Source organism: Coregonus clupeaformis, chromosome 1 (genome assembly GCF_020615455.1).
Source record: "Coregonus clupeaformis isolate EN_2021a chromosome 1, ASM2061545v1, whole genome shotgun sequence".
Taxonomy (NCBI): Eukaryota; Metazoa; Chordata; class Actinopteri; order Salmoniformes; family Salmonidae; genus Coregonus; species Coregonus clupeaformis.
Window position 1 is genome coordinate 18,860,917 of NC_059192.1, and position 21,215 is coordinate 18,882,131.

The following is a 21,215-nucleotide window of genomic DNA, read 5'->3' on the forward strand; positions in this document are numbered from 1 at the left end:
AAGGGAACCAATCAGCTTTATCAGGCTCCAACACATTTGACCAATTTAAACAGAGCACATTATTAAAAGGGGATGCTGACATTCTACGGTGATTGAGATACGTCAGCCAAATGCTGCCCTTACCACCTGGGGGCGGCCCGTCAGGAATTCCAGGATCCAGTTGCAGAGGGAGGTGTTTAGTCCGAGGGTCCTTAGCTTAGTGATGAGCTTTGAGGGCACTATGGTGTTGAATGCTGAGCTGTAGTCAATGAATAGCATTCTCACATAGGTGTCCTTTTGTCCAGGTGTGAAAGGGCAGTGTGGAGCGCAATAGAGATTGCATCATCTCTGGATCTGTTGGGGTCAGCTTATGATCGGAGTACACGTCCTGGTAATCCGTCTGGCCCTGTGGCCTTGTGAATGTTGACCTGTTTAAAGGTCTTACTCACATCGGCTACGGAGAGCGTGATCACGCAGTCGTCTGGAACAGCTGATGCTCTCATGCATGTTTCAGTGTTACTTGCCTCGAAGCGAGCATAGAAGTAATTTAGCTCTTCTGGTAGGCTCGTGTCACTGGGCAGCTCGCAGCTGTGCTTCCCTTTGTAGTCTGTAATAGTTTGCAAGCCCTGCCACATCCGACGAGTGTCGGAGCCGGTGTAGGACGATTCAATCTTAGTCCTGTATTGACTCTTTGCCTGTTTGATGGTTCGTCGGAGGCTATAGCGGGATTTCTTATAAGCTTTCGGGTTAGAGTCCCGCTCCTTGAAAGCGGTAGCTTTACCCTTTAGCTCAGTGCGGATGTTGCATGTAATCCATGGCTTCTGGTTGGGGTGTGTACGTACAGTCACTGTGGGGACGACGTCATCGATGCACTTATTGATTAAGCCAGCGACTGATGTGGTGTACTCCTCAATGCCATTGGAAGAATCCCGGAACATATTCCAGTCTGTGCTAGCAAAACAGTCCTGTAGCTTAGCATCTGCTTCATCTGACCACTTTATTATTGACCAAGTCACTGGTGCTTCCTGCTTTAGTTTTGCTTGTAAGCAGGAATCAGGAGGATAGAATTATGGTAAGATTTGCCAAATGGAGGTTGAGGGAGAGCTTTGTACGTGTCTCTGTGTGTGGAGTAAAGTGGTCTAGAGTTTTTTTCCCCTCTGGTTGCACATTTAACATGCTGGTAGAAATGAAGTAAAACTGATTTAAGTTTCCCTGCATTAAATACCCGGCCACTAGGAGCGCCGCCTCTGGGATGAGCGTATTCCTGTTTGCTTATGGCCGTATACAGTTCATTGAGTGCGGTCTTAGTGCCAGCATCAGTTTGTGGTGGTAAATAGACAGCTACGAAGAACTCTCTAGGTAGATAGTGTGGTCTACAGCTTATCATGAGATACTCTACCTCAGGCGAGCAAAACCTCGAGACTTCTTTAGATATCGTGCACCAGCTGTTGATTACAAATATACATAGACTGCCACCCCTTGTCTTACCAGAGGCTGCTGTTCGATCCTGCCGATACAGTGTATAACCCGCCAGCTGTATGTTATTCATGTCTTTGTTGCGCCACGACTCGGTGAAGATATTACAGTTTTTAATGTCCCGTTGGTAGGATATATGTGCTTGTAGTTCGTCCACTTTATTATCAAGCAATTGTAAGTTGGCCAATAGTATTGATGGCAAAGGCAGGTTAGTCACTCGTCGCCGGCTCCTTACCAGGCACCCCAATCTCCTTCCGCGATATCTCCTTTTCTTTCTACAGCGAATGACGGGGATGAGGGCCCTGTCGGGTGTCTGGAGCAAATCCCTCTCATCCGACTCATTAAATAAACATTATTCGTCCAGTTCAAGGTGAGTAATCGCTGTTCTGATGTCCAGAAGTTCTTTTCGGTCATAAGAGATGGAAGCAGCAACATTATGTACAAAATAAATTACAAACAACGCGGAAAAACACACAAAATAGCACGGTTGGTTAAGAGTCCATAAAACGGCAGCCATCCACTCCGGCGCCATTATAACAATAGGGGTAGGCAATGTACTTACATTCAGTAATCTTGCTCTGATTTGTCATCCTAAGGGTCCCAGAGATAAAATGTAGCATATTTTTGTTTGATAAAATCAATTTTGATATTCCAATATAGGATCTGGTTCCACACCCACGCTGCCCGGCCATCTAGATGTGTGAAAGTTAGTGTATAAGCTAATGATCCATCATGTATGACACATCTTGGGAGTGTGTAAACTTACATTTTGTATTACCATATCATTTTTGTATGTTCTCTATAGTTATGTACTTGAAAATGTATCAATTGACCAATTCAGCACATTTGGGCAGACTTGATACAAAATTGTCCAATATTGCAATGCTTCACTGGATCAATCTGAAACTTTGCACACAAACTGCTGCCATCTAGTGGCCAAAATGTAAATTGCGCCTCAACTGCAGCGTTATATTGTGGCCTTTCTCTTGCATTTCAAAGATGATGGAACAAAAAAAACTAAAAAAACGCGTGTTTTTTTATTTGTATTATCTTTTACCAGATCTAATGTGTTATTTTCTCCTGCATTTAATTTCACATTTCCGCAAACTTCAAAGTGTTTCCTTTCAAATGGTATCAAGAATATGCATATCCTTGCTTCAGGTCCTGAGCTACAGGCAGTTAGATTTGGGTATGTCATTTTAGGCGAAAATGGGAAAAAAGGGTCGGATCCTTAAGAGGTTAACAACAATTGCTTTCGGGTTACAAACTAGTTCATTGCATCTGCCATGGACCCCAGTTTCATAATATTACCGTATGTCCCAGCTTCTTGATGTAGTTTTTAAGTAATAGCGAAAAAATACGCCTTGTTTCACCCTGGCAGCTCCTATTAGTTCTATTGAGCACCGTGGCACCATTGACATTATTGTCCAGCCTACTTCAGGGTGGAGGTAAGCGTCAACAGAGAGGCTCGGCGGTGCTGCCTAGTGGACATTTTTTGTACTTCTGCAGTCACAAGCTCAAATGGCATGTGAGTGGATAACCCAGTAGCTTTAAAAAGAGAGACATGGAGGGGAAAACATACCCCTCCAAGACATAAAGATGATACCCGGGCTCCACTCTCTAAAGAACAGCAGACACAATAGATGAGAAGAAAAGTTTTTGTGCGAGTGCAGGCATGTGTACGCGTACGTACGTGTGGGTGTGTGGGTGTCTCTATAGACTCTCTAGACTAGGCATCACAAAATTGAGTTTTGCTTCAGTAAAGGGCAGTGCTATCGTCTTGTTGCTGACGTGAGAGGCTTTGTCTCCAGGTTTCCTCTGACCTGGACTCCTCTTATCTGGCCAGGCAGACTGGATGAACCTCTTTGAGAGAGTGCCCTGAGCTTCCGCTCAAAATGGTAATCATAAAGGGAGTACAGGTCCTCTGAGACAGTTGAATAGAGTAGACCTGGCTCTCCATGTCCATTTCAGACACAGTTAGTGCCAGTGAAGATAGATAGGCAGAGATAGGAAGAGGATGGTTGGTGTGATTCTGAAGGCCTCAGTCATATATAATGGGATCTATAATGTACTTTTGATTGCATTAGCATTTTGAGACACGCACAATGCCAGCATTGAGTATGACGTTCCTAAAATGACCTGAGCCTATATTTACCCTGTGACCTGTCCTCTTTTCTCCTCTGTTCATTTTGAGTTGTTCATCTTTATAACCTTGATGTTTTCTTTAAGTCTGCCAACAGTTCAAGTCATCACCACTCTTTCAGGTCACACTTCTCCTAAAGTGTTTGTGTCAAAAAATTGTGAAATGTTTTCCATGTATTTCTAATAGGATAAACAGAATTTTGAAAGTCCTAACCCATTACAAAGGCCCACCCACTGGGGAGCCAGGCCCAGCCAATCACAATTAGTTTTTCCCCACAAAAGGGCTTTATTACAGACAGAAATACTCCTCAGTTTCATCAGCTGTCTGCGTGGCTGGTTTCAGACAATCCCGCAGGCGGAGAAGCAGGATTTGGAGGTCCTGGGCTGGCGTGGTTACATGTGGTCTGCGGTTGTGAGGCCGGTTGGATGTACTGCCAAATTCTCTGAAACAACGTTATGGTAGAGAAATGAACATTCAATTCTATGGCAACAGCTCTGCTGGACATTCCATGCCAAATGCATGCTCCCTCAAAACTGCACATTTTAGAGTGGCCTTTTATTGTCCCCAGCACGAGGTGTACCTACGTAAATGTAATATCAACTTCTTGATATGCCACACCTGTCAGGTGGATGGATTATCTTGGCAAAGGAGAAATGCTCACTAACAAGGATGTAAACAAACTTGTGCACAACATTTGAGAGAAATACGTTTTTTGTACATATGGAACATTTCTGGGATCTTTTATTTCTGCTCATGGAACATGGGACCAATACTTTACATGTTGCGTTTATATTTTTGTTCAGTATAATTAGTGAGAACTGAAACCGTCAAGCAAGTATACAGCATTTCAACCCAAGAGAGCCTTGCGGTTAAAAGCATTGGGCCAGTAACGGAAAGTTCACTGGTTCAAATCCCCGAGCCGACTAGGTGCCCCCTTGTCTGTGCCCCCTTGAACAAGGCACTTAACCCTATTTGCTCCTGTAAGTCACTCTGGATAAGAGTGTCTGCTAAATGATTTAAATGTAAAACTCTTCCCCAATCTCCTTTATTACTGTCATAATGTAATTCCATTCCACTTGGTCAAAGGTTTCAAGTTAAGCTATAATGCACATTTTAAAATCTTTTTCATGTTTGTAATACATGATATTCATCAGTTGCCTAACATTGGAAAAGGAAAATCGGCCCTTCATAAAACCAGTTTGATCATGATTAATTATAGTCAAAATGCATTATTTAGTAAACACCTTGAGATTGCATCCGAGGAGGGCAATAGCACGGACGATATGAAGATGGATCTGTTTCATCTTTACCTTTCTTCAATATTAGGGAGATATTGGCTGAGTGTAAAGACTCTGGGGGTCTGATAGTTGCAATAGAATGTTTAAACATTCTCAACATAAGGGGAGTAACCGTTTCTGAATGTGCTTTGTGAAAGTCTATACCAAAGCGGTCAGGGCCAGCCACTTTCCCGTTAGCGAAGGTGCGTACTGCAGAGGCAACTTCTTCTAAAGTTCTGTATTTAATTCATTTTGAGCGTCAACTCGTAATTTAGGTAGGGAAAAAGGATGGAGGAAATCTGAAATTTGTTCAGCATCTACAGTGGTCCTTGGTGTGTAAAGGTCTTCTTGATAAAACTTTGTGAACATTCATTAATTTATTTTGGGTCCGTAGTAACAGTTCCTGTGCTAGATTTAATGTTATGAATCGCTCCATTGGCCTGTATCTCTCCAACACCAACACACACACAACAATCTCTCAGCTGGCGCACCATTAGTTTATCTGGCTTGTCACCCAACTCGAAATGTAATCTGTAACAGCGTTGTGCTTCCATGGTTATAGAGAATAGCATTGTATTCATGCTTGTGTTTCATTGTCATTCAACTCGGATGAGAAAGGAGCCTCCATATAATCGCTCTCAAGCACCGGGAGCTGTGCCTCGATTTCTAATAATCTTCTCTGCCTCAATTTTTTCATGGTAGCCTCATATGATATTATATTCCCATGCATAACACACATCCTTTAATGCCTCCCACAAAGTGGAGTCGGATACATCAGCAGTATCATTCTGGGACATATAGTCCGTAATTAAATTGGCAGTTTTTTGCCAAAAATGTTCATCATTGAGTAAAGTTGGATTAAATCGCCAGTTGAATTGAGGCTTTGTTCTACCGAAATCAATTTGCAATGAAACGGGACTGTGATCAGAAATTATTATATTATGGTACTTAGTAGAGGTGACGTTAGATTTAGAGTCTGTTAAAAAGTAGTCAATTCTTGCATATGTTTTATGCACATGTGACAAGAAAGAGTCATCCTTATCCGTTAAATTGTGCAATCTCCAAATATCAACAAGATTCATTTATCTACTTTAATTGTTCAATGGAGTTCAGTGGAGTGCAAAGCCTATCCATGTAAGGATCCAATACCCAGTTAAAATCACCGCCTAGAATTAAATGTGCGGTTGATGAGTCTGGTAAGAGATTGAAAACATTAATCAAAATTTGGTGCATAAAGATATTTTTTTTATACATGAAATGATATAATATGGCCTATGACATAGCTGCTTATAGTTTAAATACACTACATGACCAAAAGTATGTGGACACCCGCTCTTCAAACAACTCATTCCAAAAGACCCCTGGTGGCATGTCTGGTGGGGTAAGTGTGTGGGTCAGAGCTGATGCAATATGAAAAGAGCAATGTACAAATGATAAACACATTCACCCCCCCTTCCCCAATCCACTTTCCCAAACTAAGTACAATACAAATACCCCCATAAAGACTGTGGAACGGCTGGATTATTCACGGAGACATAGCCTAGCTAACCAATATGTAATTAAACAAAATTAGCGTACCTTCAGGTGGTCCGACTAGATCCACCCTCATGTCCATAACAATTGCTCTTTTTAAATAACATTATTGAGCCAAACACTGTAATCAATAGGTTAATATCGAAACAGGGATACTGGCCAGGCGCAGTCCTACCCACCTGTGTGGGACTATGACAGCACTGTCTTTTCCAAAAATTGGCGTGATAATCAGGAATATCTCAGCCAAAGTACAACCGCTACTTGGGGCAGTATTATGGTCCTATGAGTCGGTGTCTGTACCAGTAATCCTGTCAATGAAAGTCCTGGCATCCTGCGGCTTCTCGAACACCTTCTCTACCCTTATCATGGGTAAGACTCAGCCTTACTGGGAAAAGGAGGCCATGTCTGATTCCCGTGTCTCTGAGTTTCTTCCTTGCCCCATCGAAGGTCTGGCGTTGCTTTGTTACCTCGGCGGTATAGTCTGGGTAAATCTGAGCCCAGTTGAAGGACAGGGGGAATTCCTGGAGGGACAGGCGCAGAATGTTTTCGTTTTCAGGGTCCTGGCCAATTTTTGCAATCATGACGCGGGGCCGTGTAGTTGAAAGCCTTCCGATGCGGTGCGCTCATTCCACTTTTAGGCCTTGGGGGAAATGTTCATTCCCCAACAGTTTTCCTATGAGTTCTGCCACGAACTAAGTCGGTTTGCCTTTCTAAATGTTTTCTTCCAAGCCTGTGATTTTAATATTTGAACGCCTTGAATTTCATGGCTTTGAGTTTCATGGCATTGTTTGCTGTTAGTAGCTCTTCAAGGGTGGTGATGCGGGTCTCATGGTCACCTGCTTCCTTCCAGGTCAATAATGCGGGTTGTGTGGTCAGCCAGGGAGGTTTGGACTGATTGTAAGGATGAGTCCAGATTGTTAAATCGAGTTTTCATGTCCTCCACCATTTTCTTCATAGCTGCTGGAATGTCAGCTGGCAGAAGGCTCCGAGTCAGGGTTAGCCATGCTAGCCATTTCAGCTAGGCTAAAGTTAGCATCGCCATCATCATGGTAGCATCGCCATCATCATGTTGTACCGTGGTGAGTTCAGACTCAACAGCAGGGACTTTGCCATCTTCCTTGCCGGTTTGTTTTGGATTATTTCATTTCCCATTGGCCATGTTTCATGTCGAGTTCCTCATTGTAGCAGTTTGGTGGAGCAAAAGTAGAATTTCAATGAAATTTAAGCGAGGGTGAGGAGGAGGTAGTCTGAAAAGCCTCTACTCCATGCAGTGCTCAGTAGCATGCGGTGCTCATCTCTTTGATTTAGTGCCGGTGCAGGTGTTACTGCCTCATTAAACTTTTGTGTTGTTTGTATGTCATCGAGGCACATTGGCGATGGTAAAAAGCTTTTCTGTGATTATCACACCCATGCTTGTTTCTTCTATTGTATGATAGTGAGGAGGTTGGTATTCAAATGGCCATTCACTCTCACAACAATCTGCATGCATTTCTGCCTGTATGGCAAGTGTTCCGTGAAGGAGATGTGAATACAGCAGTCAACAAATGGTGTCATCCGAGCGTTGCATTTCACACAAAATGCTGCTCTGACTTTCTAGCTTCTCAGAATCTCACCAAAAAAAAGAAGCATTGCTGTGGTCATGCATGAAAGGCGGGCATTGAATTGACACTTACCGCTGAGAAGGGCTCAACAATCAACTTTGTTTTGCTCAATGGGAAATTGATTGTCCTGACCTACAGTATATGTAATGAAGTATTGTCTTGTTTTGAGAAATGATTTGTTTTATCTTTTTTTCTTATTAACCCTCATCTAAGAGGATTGATATTGACATAGGGGTGATGCAGCAATGATCACGATTAAAACTTCAAATCATATAGATCAAACAATGTCCTGATCTTATGGTAATTGATGGACTTTTGTCAATACATTATTGAGAGATTCCTCCCCTTCCTACCTATAACAATGCATATAGTCTCTTTGAGCCTTTCTGGGGAGTACTAACACTTTGGTTAGGTGGGAGGTTCTGAGGCAGGGCCATCACCAGAGTTTCATAACATTCGGGGCTTAGTCCTGAAGACCAGGGGCTGAAGGGTTTGTTGGTCTGTGAAAAAAAGGGCTAAAATAATTTCCTGCAATTCTTTGTCCTTTTACCACACAAATGATAAAAATGACATTTACATAAAACGAACGAGCCATGTTTTAAATTCAACCAATAGCATAGGCCAATGAAAAGAGTGGATACACAGATCTTAGGCCTACAATATGAGGAGGAAATTATAGTCCACCAACTTTCCTGTAGCACTCACCTATTCAAACAGATTTTTCCCACAATTGTATTTTGAAATATTGCGAAATACCTTCTAGCTGCTGGCTGCTGTTCATTGACAGCCACAACTCAACAATCAGCTGTTTTATATTTGCTGCGCTGGCTGCCCAATTGTGGGATTCCCGACTGTAGACTAACTAGGCCTATGCGCTCATAATGCTACAAAACACAATCTATAGCAATAATAATTTTAAAAAAGCTATTGATTCTCTGTGGCAAAATTATGCTGGTGTAGTATTTTATAATTATATTTATTGGCAAGTAATTATATAAATTGGCAAATGCATTTCAAGTTATCTGCAGCACTTCCAGCACCACTTCCTGCAGTGCTATGTTTTCTTCCATGCGCTGTGCTCTCCCGAAGGCCAAATCAATTAATCAACACTTATTATTAATTCAATCGATTGTGGTCAATAACCGCATGAGGTTATTGTGTAGGTAGGCCTACTTTTACAATAATATTTAAAATAATCTATCATCAAGTAGCCTAGCCTACAATTACGAGAATAAATTAAGTAACTCAATGAAGCCAATAGTGGTTTCAGCTACAGTATATTGTTATTGTAAGATGTAGGCCTTATGACCTCTTTAAACAATAAAAACATATGTCAAATGACTTGAATAGCCTATGGGAAAAGTGTACAAATGTGTACTCGCATCAGTAGGCTAAGTGACTGAAATGCATCAGAAAAGTATTGGAAAGTTCAGGAAGCTCATCAGGTAGGCTATAGGCCTAATGCGTGTGTGTGTAGAGAAGATGTGCATTGCTTTCAATTGCTAGACTAATGATGATGAGCACTCAATTTAGCTAACATTTCCCAGGCTAATTGTAACCAAACGTCCAAACAGAGATTCAGTGAAAACAAAAATCTGACATTGATTGATTTATCAAGTTGAGTTCCCATGCTTGTCTCAAAGCAGCGCAATGACGCTGTCCCAATCAAAACGATGCTGGAGTTATCAGTTGCCCACACATGGCAATTGCTTTACATGTATTATAACTAGTGGTGTACTACAATTTTCTTTAGGTAGCCTACCGGAGCACCATTTAAAAAAAGTATTATTAAGCCGCCATTTCTGAATGAAAGTTGGTACCGATTTGAAGCCTATTGTATAAAATAATTTTAGAACATATATACAATGCATCATCTAAATTATATGATAGCCTACACATACTGTAAGTGGCTAAAGGAAAACGTTATATTTTTTAAATCGTAAAACACCAAATTAGGCCTACCTTATTATAAATTAGGCCATCATCACTGTCAATCGTGACTGCTAATTCTTCACGTTTTACGGGTGAAACATGCATGCTGCATGCATGCAAACCATTTCATCCCAATCAGTTTCATGGAAAGAAGCATTTCGATCTTCTTGAATGATGTAAGGGTGGCTAACCGGCCCAACTAATCGCATTTAGAGCAGATGGAGTTAAACAAAACCACAGCATGAGAAGAAAAATTATACATTTCAGCACAATCATCCTAAATTGTCATAAGAAATTACGTGGTGTTTTTGGTATAACAGCAACCTGACATTATCATGCTATTATATTTGGTTTGTTATGTAGAATACTAATTAATTGCAAGAAGTGGCGGACCACGTTCGGCTGCGCACCTGCAGCACTACACCCCTGATTATAACGTTTGGATGACTTCGGGAGTTTCACGTAACCACAGCTCTATGAACTAAGTGGCGCATTCAGTTGACAGGTGACCACAAGCGCAAAAGATTCGGGGGCTGACCCAAAATCATTTGGGGCTAAAGCTCCGAAAGCCAGTTCCTGGGGACGTCCATGTTCTGAGGTACTGTAAAGTGAATCAGGGTTTCCATCCTTTCCTCTCTTGGAGTTTCTGGAAGAAAAATAGGAAAGAGAGGAGAGATGAATGTGCCCTTGATGTGAGGCCTCCATGCAAGCCCCTGTATTCCCCCGGCAGCCCTCTCCTGCTGGTGCCTGGAGTTCACCTCCACACTCTCTCCGCACTGAGAGACACACACTGTTGCCCTTGGAGAGACTGGCTCTGCCTGTGTGTTCTCAAAGACACTTGACAGGTTGGAGAATTTTAAATTCAAGCCTGGTCCTGTTCTGTACGTGCTTTAGCCAACTATCATTGAGGATTCTAACCTGGTTGTATTCTGTACGTGCTGTAGCCAACTATCATTGAATATTCTAACCTGGTTGTATTCTGTATGTGCTGTAGCCAACTATCATTGAGGATTCTAACCTGATTGTATTCTGTACGTGCTGTGGCCAACTATCATTGACAATTCTAACCTGGTTGTATTCTGTATGTGCTGTAGCCAATTATCATTGTTATACATTACATATTTGTTTGGCATGTCAATGGACGAATACAAAGAGGCACAAATAGACTGGACCACCAGGCTAGGAGAATTTGGATTGTTCCACAAGTCATCCAAAAGCCCTCTAGCATAGGAATACTGTATGTTTGTTTCATGGTTGTATCTTTGAACTAAAACCAGACGTTTAAAAGTCAATGAATGAAGCGTCTGCTTTGAACCTAATACGTGTTCTTATTGAATGTTTTAATGTGGTTCAAGTGAGTGGGATTAATTGTGAGAGACAATGCTGTTGATGTTAAATTACCCAAATCCACTCAACAGATGGTTTCAGAGACTCTGACGGAGGGCTTAAAGACCAACCAGATTTAAATTATTACCGCATCATTTCAATTAGAGAACACAGTAAACAACGATATGCAAATCAACAACAGAGGCCAATTGTAGAAAATTCTAACCTTCTGCAGCTCTTCGTATTCACATATTAATAATTAGGATCTTTTTTTTTTGTTCTGTGGCCTTCACTGAAAATGGATTCTGAGGAGGGATGCTACTGTACATAGTGCACTATATTTGCCCAGAGCCATAGGTCTTTGGTCAAAAGTAGTGCACTATTTAGGAACACTATGTCATCAGTCTGAATTTCCCCCAAACCCAACCTCCTGTTTTGCTGGTGAAAAATGGCATTGTCCCTGAGATGTCTATGGGTGATGGATGGGGGCCTCTGGCATGTCTTAATGTCTCCTCCACCCGTTAATAGATAGTTACTTCTTACCAATGACGCTCCCATCCTCCGGTGGCTGTCACAGCACAGCATTGCAGCTTGTGTCGTCTGTGGTAATACTCATCAAAGCTGAGGCTTAATGCCGCACACAATCCGTCTGTAACATTTCGCTAATGAACCAAAGGAAGATTGGGGAATTGATGGGAGACGCACAGGGGTGCACAAACACACAAACACACACACATACACACACGCACACACACACACATTTATGCTGTTGATTAGAATTTCAACCCATTGGTGCCCCTTCTTAAGTGAACTGGCACTGAAATGAGATGAAGCTGATTGTCTACATACAGTAAAGGCCCAGGGGCCCTCTGAAGTTGAAGTGAGAGCATTGAATGATTGAATATAGAACAGTATGCAAACTTTAGATTGGTGGGATACAGGGTGATCTTATTTCTTGAATAAGCAATAGGGGAGATTGCAGACACCTGAGATTTCAGGTTGCATTTTCTTAGGGACTTTGTTTCCCTCTCTGCTCTGTTCTGGGACCCAATTGATTTAGAGCAGATGAAACCCACTCACCATAATCCGGTAAAGCATGTGTTCAATTTACAGCAGTCTGGTGTTGCCCTCTTCTGTGACTCCGATAATATCTTCCTGCATGTCACATTAACTAGTCTCTTGAATCATGTTCATTTCCTGGCCTGATTTCTTGTCCCTGAGTACAGAGGACGAAAATGGAAAATTACATTTGGATATGTGCCCTTAGCCCTCGAGACGATTCTCTTTCCTGTGCGCTGCCGTTCTCCCCGTTCGCCATAGCATTTCTTGTGGTGTACTATTTTGGGTGTCTACCATCCAGTTGCATTCATATCAAAAGTACCATGATATAGAATTTGTATGACTCAGCAAATCAATGCTCAGAAACAGCTAAGTTGTAGTTCCTTTGTTTTGAGGAGACTGGTGGTGGTGTGAAAGATTGGTACTCTATAAATATAATTCGTTTTGTTGAGCACATTAGCACTTTTTTGGGCAATTATAACTCCTCCAATAGGACATTAGTGGTCTGTCTAGAGTCTGGACAATTGATTACACACTAATACGACTCTGTGCAGGAGCCTCCATCACTACTTTGGGCATGAGGTGAGGTGTCTATTGACATGTTTAGGGGCCAAAACCTCAAGCTACGATATTGACCTGTGTGAGTGTGTGTGTGTGTGTGTGTGTGTGTGTAAAAGCCTGTCTATAGTGGGATCAGGGGGCACATAGACAGTGAGCAGAGGTCCTATTGATGAAGACCTACCACAGAGCTTTTAATTCAGTGTAACAGGAATTAAAACTCAATTGGCCTTGAGTAACAGCCAGCCAGACAATGAGCCGTCCCTTTGTCTTTTGTCAGCGATTCATTCGATGAATCCTCTTCTTCTCCCAACCCCAGTCCCACTCACCCCTTTTATTGAATCCTCATCCGCTCCCCACCCTAGTCCCACTCACTACTTTTATCGAGTCCTCATCCTCTCCCCACCCTGGTCCCACTCACTCCTTTTATCGAGTCCTCATCCTCTCCCCACCCTGGTCCCACTCACTCCTTTTATCGAGTCCTCATCCTCTCCCCACCCTGGTCCCACTCACTCCTTTAATTGAATCCTCCTTTCTCAACCCTGGTCCCACTCACTACTTTTATTGAGTCCTCATCCTCTCCCCACCCTGGTCCCACTCACTCCTTTTATTGAGTCCTCATCCTCTCCCCACCCTGGTCCCACTCACTCCTTTTATTGAGTCCTCATCCTCTCCCCACCCTGGTCCCACTCACTCCTTTAATTGAATCCTCCTTTCTCAACCCTGGTCCCACTCACTACTTTTATTGAGTCCTCATCCTCTCCCCACCCTGGTCCCACTCACTCCTTTTATTGAGTCCTCATCCTCTCCCCACCCTGGACCCACTCACTCCTTTTATTGAGTCCTCATCCTCTCCCCACCCTGGTCACACTCACTCCTTTTATTGAGTCCTCATCCTCTCCCCACCCTGGTCCCACTCACTCCTTTTATTGAGTCCTCATCCTCTCCCCACCCTGGTCCCACTCACTCCTTTAATTGAGTCCTCATCCTCTCCCCACCCTGGACCCACTCACTCCTTTAATTGAGTCCTCATCCTCTCCCCACCCTGGTCACACTCACTCCTTTTATTGAGTCCTCATCCTCTCCCCACCCTGGACCCACTCACTCCTTTAATTGAGTCCTCATCCTCTCCCCACCCTGGTCACACTCACTCCTTTTATTGAGTCCTCATCCTCTCCCCACCCTGGTCCCACTCACTCCTTTTATTGAGTCCTCATCCTCTCCCCACCCTGGTCCCACTCACTCCTTTTATTGAGTCCTCATCCTCTCCCCACCCTGGTCCCACTCACTACTTTTATTTTGCTTTCTTTCGCTCTCTATTTTGCCCCCACCGTGTATCAATACCAACAGATTTTACAGAGTTACTTTTAATTTCATTTTCATTTGACTCCATTTGAGTAGCTTTAAAACAGTCAGACTGCCAAGAAAATTCACTTGGCAGATCCATTACGTTGGGCGGTGTTTGTCCTGGGATATGTCGTCACCAGGGGAGCAAGGGAAAGGAACAGGAGGGATTTTATTTTAAAGACATTATTTTAAAGACATAGGAAGTGAAGCAGTTCAATCCCATCATGCTTTGGGTCTGTGAAGAGTGCTGTGCTCTCTTTAATTACTTCCTCATTAGCAGTATTTGTTTAAAAGCCAAAGCGTTGCTCTTATACTCTGTAGATTCACCCAGTCCAAGCCTAGTGTTCCGTCCCAGATGGCACCCTATACCCTATATTGTGCACTTATTTTGAGCAAGTCCCATAGGGTGCTGGTGAAAAGTAGTGCACTAAAGTACGTAGGGAATAGGGTGCCATTTGGGACGCAAACCTAGTCTCTGGAGATCCTACTCAAACTATGGCAGATAACATAACATAAGCCCTTTGCAGTGGGAGAGTGTTAGTGTGAGAGGGACTTTTTTCCTTTGTCGTAGACTGCCGTTGCAGTGCACGGATGGGCTTGTGATCACTCAAAGGCCTCTGTGTCTCATTTTTTTATGACCTTTAGAGAAACTTTAGAAATTCCTCAACCGGAAATAATTAGCCCCAACTCTGTAGGAACTCTAAGACGAAGAGCAGTCAAGGTTGCCAAGTCTGGGGAGAGAGAGTGTGAGAGCTAAATAATGGAGAAGATTTGGGGAAAGGTCATACTAATAAAGATGAGAGAGAGTGAGTGGTGATTTTACATGGGATTGAGACTCAGATCCTTTTATAGTTACTGTAATGCAGCGTGTCAGCTGTTGACTGTAGAACTGTCAAAGACTAGAGTCAGTATTACAAGCAGTGGTTGTGTATCAAAACGGGGGGTTTGCACAGAGCAGTCTCAAAGCAAGTGACTCTGTCACACACTCTATAATAACTATTATTTTCTTCTTAATAATTATCTCTTGTTGACCAAGACAATGCATTCAAAGCTGTAATGTGAGCATTAGTATTCACTGAAGACTAGAATTTGATTTCATATTTCACATTTCAAACTCCTTCTTATAAAATGTGTTTTATAGTTAGATGAATGTGCTGCTGACTTCAATGTACTAATCTGTTCTCTCTCTCTCTCTCTCTCTCTCTCTCTCTCTCTCTCTCTCTCTCTCTCTCTCTCTCTCTCTCTCTCTCTCTCTCTCTCTCATCTCTCTCTCTCTCATCTCTCTCTCTCTCTCTCTCTCTCTCTCTCTCTCTCTCTCTCTCTCTCTCTCTCTCATCTCTCTCTCTCTCTCTCCTCTCTCTCTCTCTCTCTCTCTCTCTCTCTCTCTCTCTCTCTCTCTCTCATCTCTCTCTCATCTCTCTCTCTCTCATCTCTCTCTATCTCTCTCTCTCTCTCTCTCTCTCTCTCTCTCTCTCTCTCTCTCTCTCTCATCTCTCTCTCATCTCTCTCTCATCTCTCTCTCTCTCTCTCTCTCTCTCTCTCTCTCTCTCTCTCTCTCTCTCTCTCTCTCTCTCTCTCTCTCAATCTCTCTCTCTCTCGCATCTCTCTGTCATCTCTCTGTCATCTCTCTCTCATCTCTCTAATCTCTCTGGTCTCTCTCTCATCTCTCTGATCTCTCTCTCTGTCATCTCTCTCTCATCTCTCTGGTCTCTCTCTCTCTCTCTCTCTAGTCTCTCTCTCTCTCTCTCTCTCTCTCTCTCTCTCTCTAGCCTGTGAGCTGATGACCCAGGGCATCCTGGCTCTGGTCACCTCTACGGGCTGTGCCTCGGCCAGTGCCCTCCAATCCCTGACGGACGCCATGCACATCCCACACCTGTATGTCCAGCGCAGCGGCGAGGGCTCGCCACGCACCACCTGCCAGCTCAACCCCAGCCCCGACGGCCAACGCTACACCCTGGCGGCACGCCCGCCCGTCCGTCTCAACGACGTCATGCTCACGCTGGTCGGCGAGTTGCGCTGGCAGAAGTTTATCGTCTTCTATGACAACGAGTATGGTAAGTGTGGAGTATGGAGTGGCTAGATGGTGAACATGGTTCAAGGCTGGCACTAAAAGGATTCTAGAGCAGGTGGAAGGAGGTTGATGACGAGGGGTGAGGGGGGGGTGAGGGGGCGATGGCTGGAGGGTGGTCTGTCTCCGACGACAAAAGTGCTCCAATCAATGAAGCCTCTCAGAGTTGAGTGATCGGAAATAGAGCTTACTCACGGACACATGGGAAGCTCTCGCTGTGAGAAGTGGGAGAGAGGCTGTCTTATTCATCAACGAACCACCTGTTCCTGATACTTATCAAATTATGTTAATCAGGATAAAATGAGTCTGAATTTAGAATGATGAAATGTGCTGTACAAGCAGCTCCATGATAGGATCCAAGATTTCACAGCATGTTCCTTTCAGCTCAATGCTTTTAGATAATAATTATATTTCCTATATTTTATATTGATCCACTATATGAGTCTACATTTGTGAAAGTAGAGAGCCGCATCAGAAAAGGTCAGAAGTTCAACCTGTCTATGTTTGGTTTGCTTCAGTGATGCCCTTGAACCAGGGTCTTTATCAGTATAACCCAGGTTGTTTCATTATTGTCAGATGACTGCATACCGCCATGTTCCACTGAGAGCTGATGAAACTTGAGGATTGGTTTCAATAGAAACTGGGGGATGTGGATTCTCGGAACAGTAAAGCAGATTGCAGTGCATGTGTTTGTGGCATAGGCCATGGTAAGGGTAAGATATTAAAGTTTCCAGCTGTTATTCTGCTATTCATGAACATGCTGATGTGGCACTCTATCCATATGAAGAAGAGCAATGGATTAGAAATGGGTATTAAGTCTTCTTGTGTCGTGCTTCTAAATCTGTTGTTTTAGTAAATGCGGCCTCTTAATATTACTGGTTTTAATTGCGTCCATCAATATAAACCTGTTTGTTTCACTGTATTAGCACATCTTACATCCTATAATTGGACTTTTAAGAAAGCAAGTGATGTACATTTACTTCAAAGGCAATTAAGATAGTGAACATACAGGGTTAGTCTGTAGAGGATTGGTTTAATGTGAATCCTTTTGAATATCCCCCAAGCATCTTTATATAACTTCAATTCCTATGGAGTACTGTACACAGCTCATTGTATCGTCCCCATCCAGTTTTAGCCTGGATGCAGTTCAGTTATGTTTACCATCCAGTTGGATAATTTGCTATTACTTGAACGAGTTTTAGAGGACGTAGAGCAGGGTTCATCTACTATATTCAGCCGCTGGTCGTTTTTTTGTTGAGATGACGGTCGGGGGGCCAGAACATAATTACCAATAATTTGTAGACTGCAAATTGACCGCAAGAAGCCCAAACAGATATAATGTTTGACTAAAACAGATTCATTGCAGACCTTGCTTACATACGATCACGTTGTGTCTCTCTATTACGCGTGGGAATACTTGGGAAGAGATTTCTTAAATTAAAACCACTTGGAGCTGATTTCCTGGAGTTTTTTTAATAGTATTTTACGTCACAACACTGTACTTTACAAGGTCAAATCATAACAGAGCACAAAAGATGGTTGTCACCAAACCATCTCACTCAACAAATGATTTTTAGCATACACAGGTATGGACAAGCCAGCTTTTTCCTCCCCACCACTCTATCCAACCCCAGCCTCAACAATATCCCTCCCTTTGATGAACAAATGCATTAAATAAGTGAGGGGAGACGAAGAAGGCACATTTATTCAAATTAAGGCCTTTAAGTTTATTAGGAGCAGATGGGGTCTGGGTTTGGGTGTCCAGGCCTAGCTCCAGCAAGGCCCAGACCTGACAGCTGAGGGATGATGATTAAGGAGAGCCCTTGGATTGCATTGCTGCTTCCATCCCATCTCCCCAGTCTCCCCCCTGCCTCCCTTGCCTCCCCAGCCTCTCTCTCATTCTCCCTTTCATTCTGTCTGTCGTTCAGCCTCTCTCTCTCTTCGCCTTCCACTGTAATTCGCTTTCTGTCTGTGTGTGTCGATCTTTTTCTGTGTTTGTTTTGCTCTCATACTCTCTCTCATTCTCTTTCTCAGTCACTTGCTCATGGAAATCCTGTTTCGCTCCATAAAGTACAGACAATTCCATTTTTTCTGGTTTGCTTACAAAAGGACAAAAGGGCAAATCCCTCTACCCGTTTTAGAGATGTGTGCACTGATGCTGCTTGAAATGCAGAAAAAGCATTTCAGTTCTTTTTCTAAACTTCAGTCCCACAAACAGTGTGGAGTAGACCGTTTTTGTTTGGCACATGGTTGGTAAACTGCTGAAACAATGTTTACTGCTCTGCTGTCGCCATCATAGCTGACTGCGAAAGCAGACCTTTTTGGTTATACCACGCACAAGACTTGCTACATAGCACTGCTCTGAACATGGTGTCAGTCTTGTGCAAAATAACCTAGATAGTAATGAATGAATAAATGAATGAATGAATTAACAAACAAGCCCCACTCTGCCTCCCCATCTCTCAGCCTCACAGCTCTCCAGCCTCACCCAGGAATGAGGCTCTTCTTACCCCTACTCCTATCTGACTACAGGGTCATTGGCTGGGCGATGGGATGTCATTATCCTCTTGGAGGGGTTGGGACTCAGGATTTAGACAGCGGGTCTCTATAGAATGAAGAGATGTGGCGAGGTGGGGGGAAAACACACCACATCTATAATCCACTGAATTGATTTGCCGGGTGCATTGATCTGCTCCGTCTGTCACACTGTGCTCCGCTGAATGTTCCGCCGAGCATGACACAACAGTTGTGCCACATCAAATATGGACTCCCAATCACAGACAGGCGGGCTGGGTTGGGTTGGAGCTGGGATGGCTGCAGTGTTGACTGGGCCCGTGTCCCAAATAGCGCCCTACCCCATGTATAGTGCACTACTTTAGACCAGGGTCCATAGGGTTTTGGTCAAAAGTAGTGCGCTATTTTTGGAATAGTGTGCCATTTGGGACGGATCCTGGGACCTCCTGTTTTCATCTGCATCAATAAGAGGCACCTGCCAGCCAGCTGGAACGAAAGCCTTCTGACTTTGTAAAAAAAAGTAGAAAAAAAGAAAAGAAAGTGAGGGTGAGGTGTGAAACAACGAGGGCTGGATGATGTGTGTTGACTCACAGGGTTCTGACATGACCTTACATCACTGTACATGGGTTGCTGCCTTCATTTCTGCCTGATGGTTTACAATGCTGTCTGGAGCTAACGTACTGTAGTAGTCATATCAGTATGTTTGTGTTATAGGGGTCGTTTCAATAGTTAGTATTTCATATATTATTATGTTGGTGAGGGGTCATTTATAGGGGTCAGAGTTAACCGCTTGAGTGGATACCAAGGGTTAGGGTTCGCCACATAATATTTTCATAATCACTATCAGAGTTAGCATGCATTAGTCTATACTGACACTGGACACTGCCTTGAATGCAGGGCATTCAAGTTGAACACCAGTTCAACACCCCCTGTGCCTGACCTGATGTGCTCACTTAGCCTCTTAGCGCTAGCTTAAACCATTAATTTCCTTTTGACCTTCATCATTTTGTTTATGCATGTACTTTCCCAGTCTAGGCGTTTGGGCCGCGGCAATTCCATTATATTAAGTGGTGTAGCTTTACGAATCACAAGCTGTAAAGTGAGGGTGGGTGATTACTGTAGCACTTCTTAGTACCCACTGTCCTGATATTAATGGAAGCCTCAGTATAAATAAACCAATATCAGCCTGCGGAGGTGATTTCATTTCAGGACGAGGAGAAGAGGAGGAGATGTCTGGTCCAAAATCAGCTGAGTCACTCCCAGGAAACTCCTCATCCAAAAAGCTCCTATTACTTTTACTGCTCCCTTACCACTCGCTGTGTCATTCAAATTGAGTGATGATATTATCGAGACAACCTCAAGAATACAGGAGCGTCGTGAGCCCAGACAGATTTATTTACACAAACAGTTCCCCCAGGAGTGCATAGCTAGGCTTTCTGAGTGGAGGAACTGAGGACAAATCCACTCACAAATCAGTCACTCTTACTATCTGCCCAAGACCTGTAATAAAGTGTCATCAATGACTAAGTTCCATCTTGCAGATCCTATCTGCTACAGTAAACAACGTTTAGCTAAACAAGTGAACTCCGCGATTGCTTATTTAAAGGCAGTGATTGCGTAAGCCTGGCGAGAATGCTAAAACAGGGATGGACCCCGAACCATACTAGAAAGAGTCGCATATTTACATAGCATTAGTGCTTAAACAAACGGCTACTGTGGCCTATCATCTTAAGCTCGCCTGCTTGCTTGTAGCTTTACTGGCCAATGATTCCTGATATCACCATCAGTTCAGTCAAGGACTTTGAATGTGTATGTTGAGGATGGGGAGTTGGAGGGATATAGAGGGGGTGAAGAGAGAAGAAGCGGTGCCTCATTTGAAACTGGGTGTTTTGTAAATCCCTGCGTGACTTCGGCTGAGTCTCCGTGGGCTTTATATAATGCTGAGTAATTCCCGGAGCTGCTTGATGCGCTGAGACAGGTCACTCCAGGAGAGGCCAACAGCTTCAAAACAGCCCGCTAGCCCCTCTCCTCTCCTCTCCTCTCCTCTCCTCTCCTCTCCTCTCCTCTCCTCTCCTCTCCTCTCCTCTCCTCTCCTCTCCTCTCCTCTCCTCTCCTCTCCTCTCCTCTCCTCTCCTCTGGAAGGCAGATTAGCCAACACCTGTGTGGGAGCACAGGGAACGCCGCCCGCGTTAGCGCCCCTCTAACATGGTGCCACATTTGGATCATCTGATGATTTTGTAAATGTACATAACATAGTGGATTAACTCTGGGAATGGTGTGAACCGTTGGAGGAACGGAGGAGAGGAGAGGGTGGAGGGAAGGGAGGTGGATTATCATCAATAGTCAGATGCCACGTTACAGATGTGCCTATGGCGATGGGTGCCTTTGTGTTGTTTTTTCCA

At 43.6% G+C, this 21,215-nt stretch overlaps 1 protein-coding gene across 2 annotated transcripts in view; it reads left to right on the top strand.

The window, feature by feature from the left end:
- grid1b (glutamate receptor, ionotropic, delta 1b) overlaps positions 1 to 21,215 on the top strand; it is a 401,577-nt gene that overhangs the window by 170,969 nt on the left and 209,393 nt on the right. For both annotated transcript variants that reach the window (XM_045209114.1, XM_041843476.2), the window contains exon 3: positions 16,001 to 16,285. In XM_045209114.1, the coding sequence (XP_045065049.1) occupies positions 16,001 to 16,285 (285 nt within the window). The remainder of the gene's footprint in view (positions 1 to 16,000; positions 16,286 to 21,215) is intronic.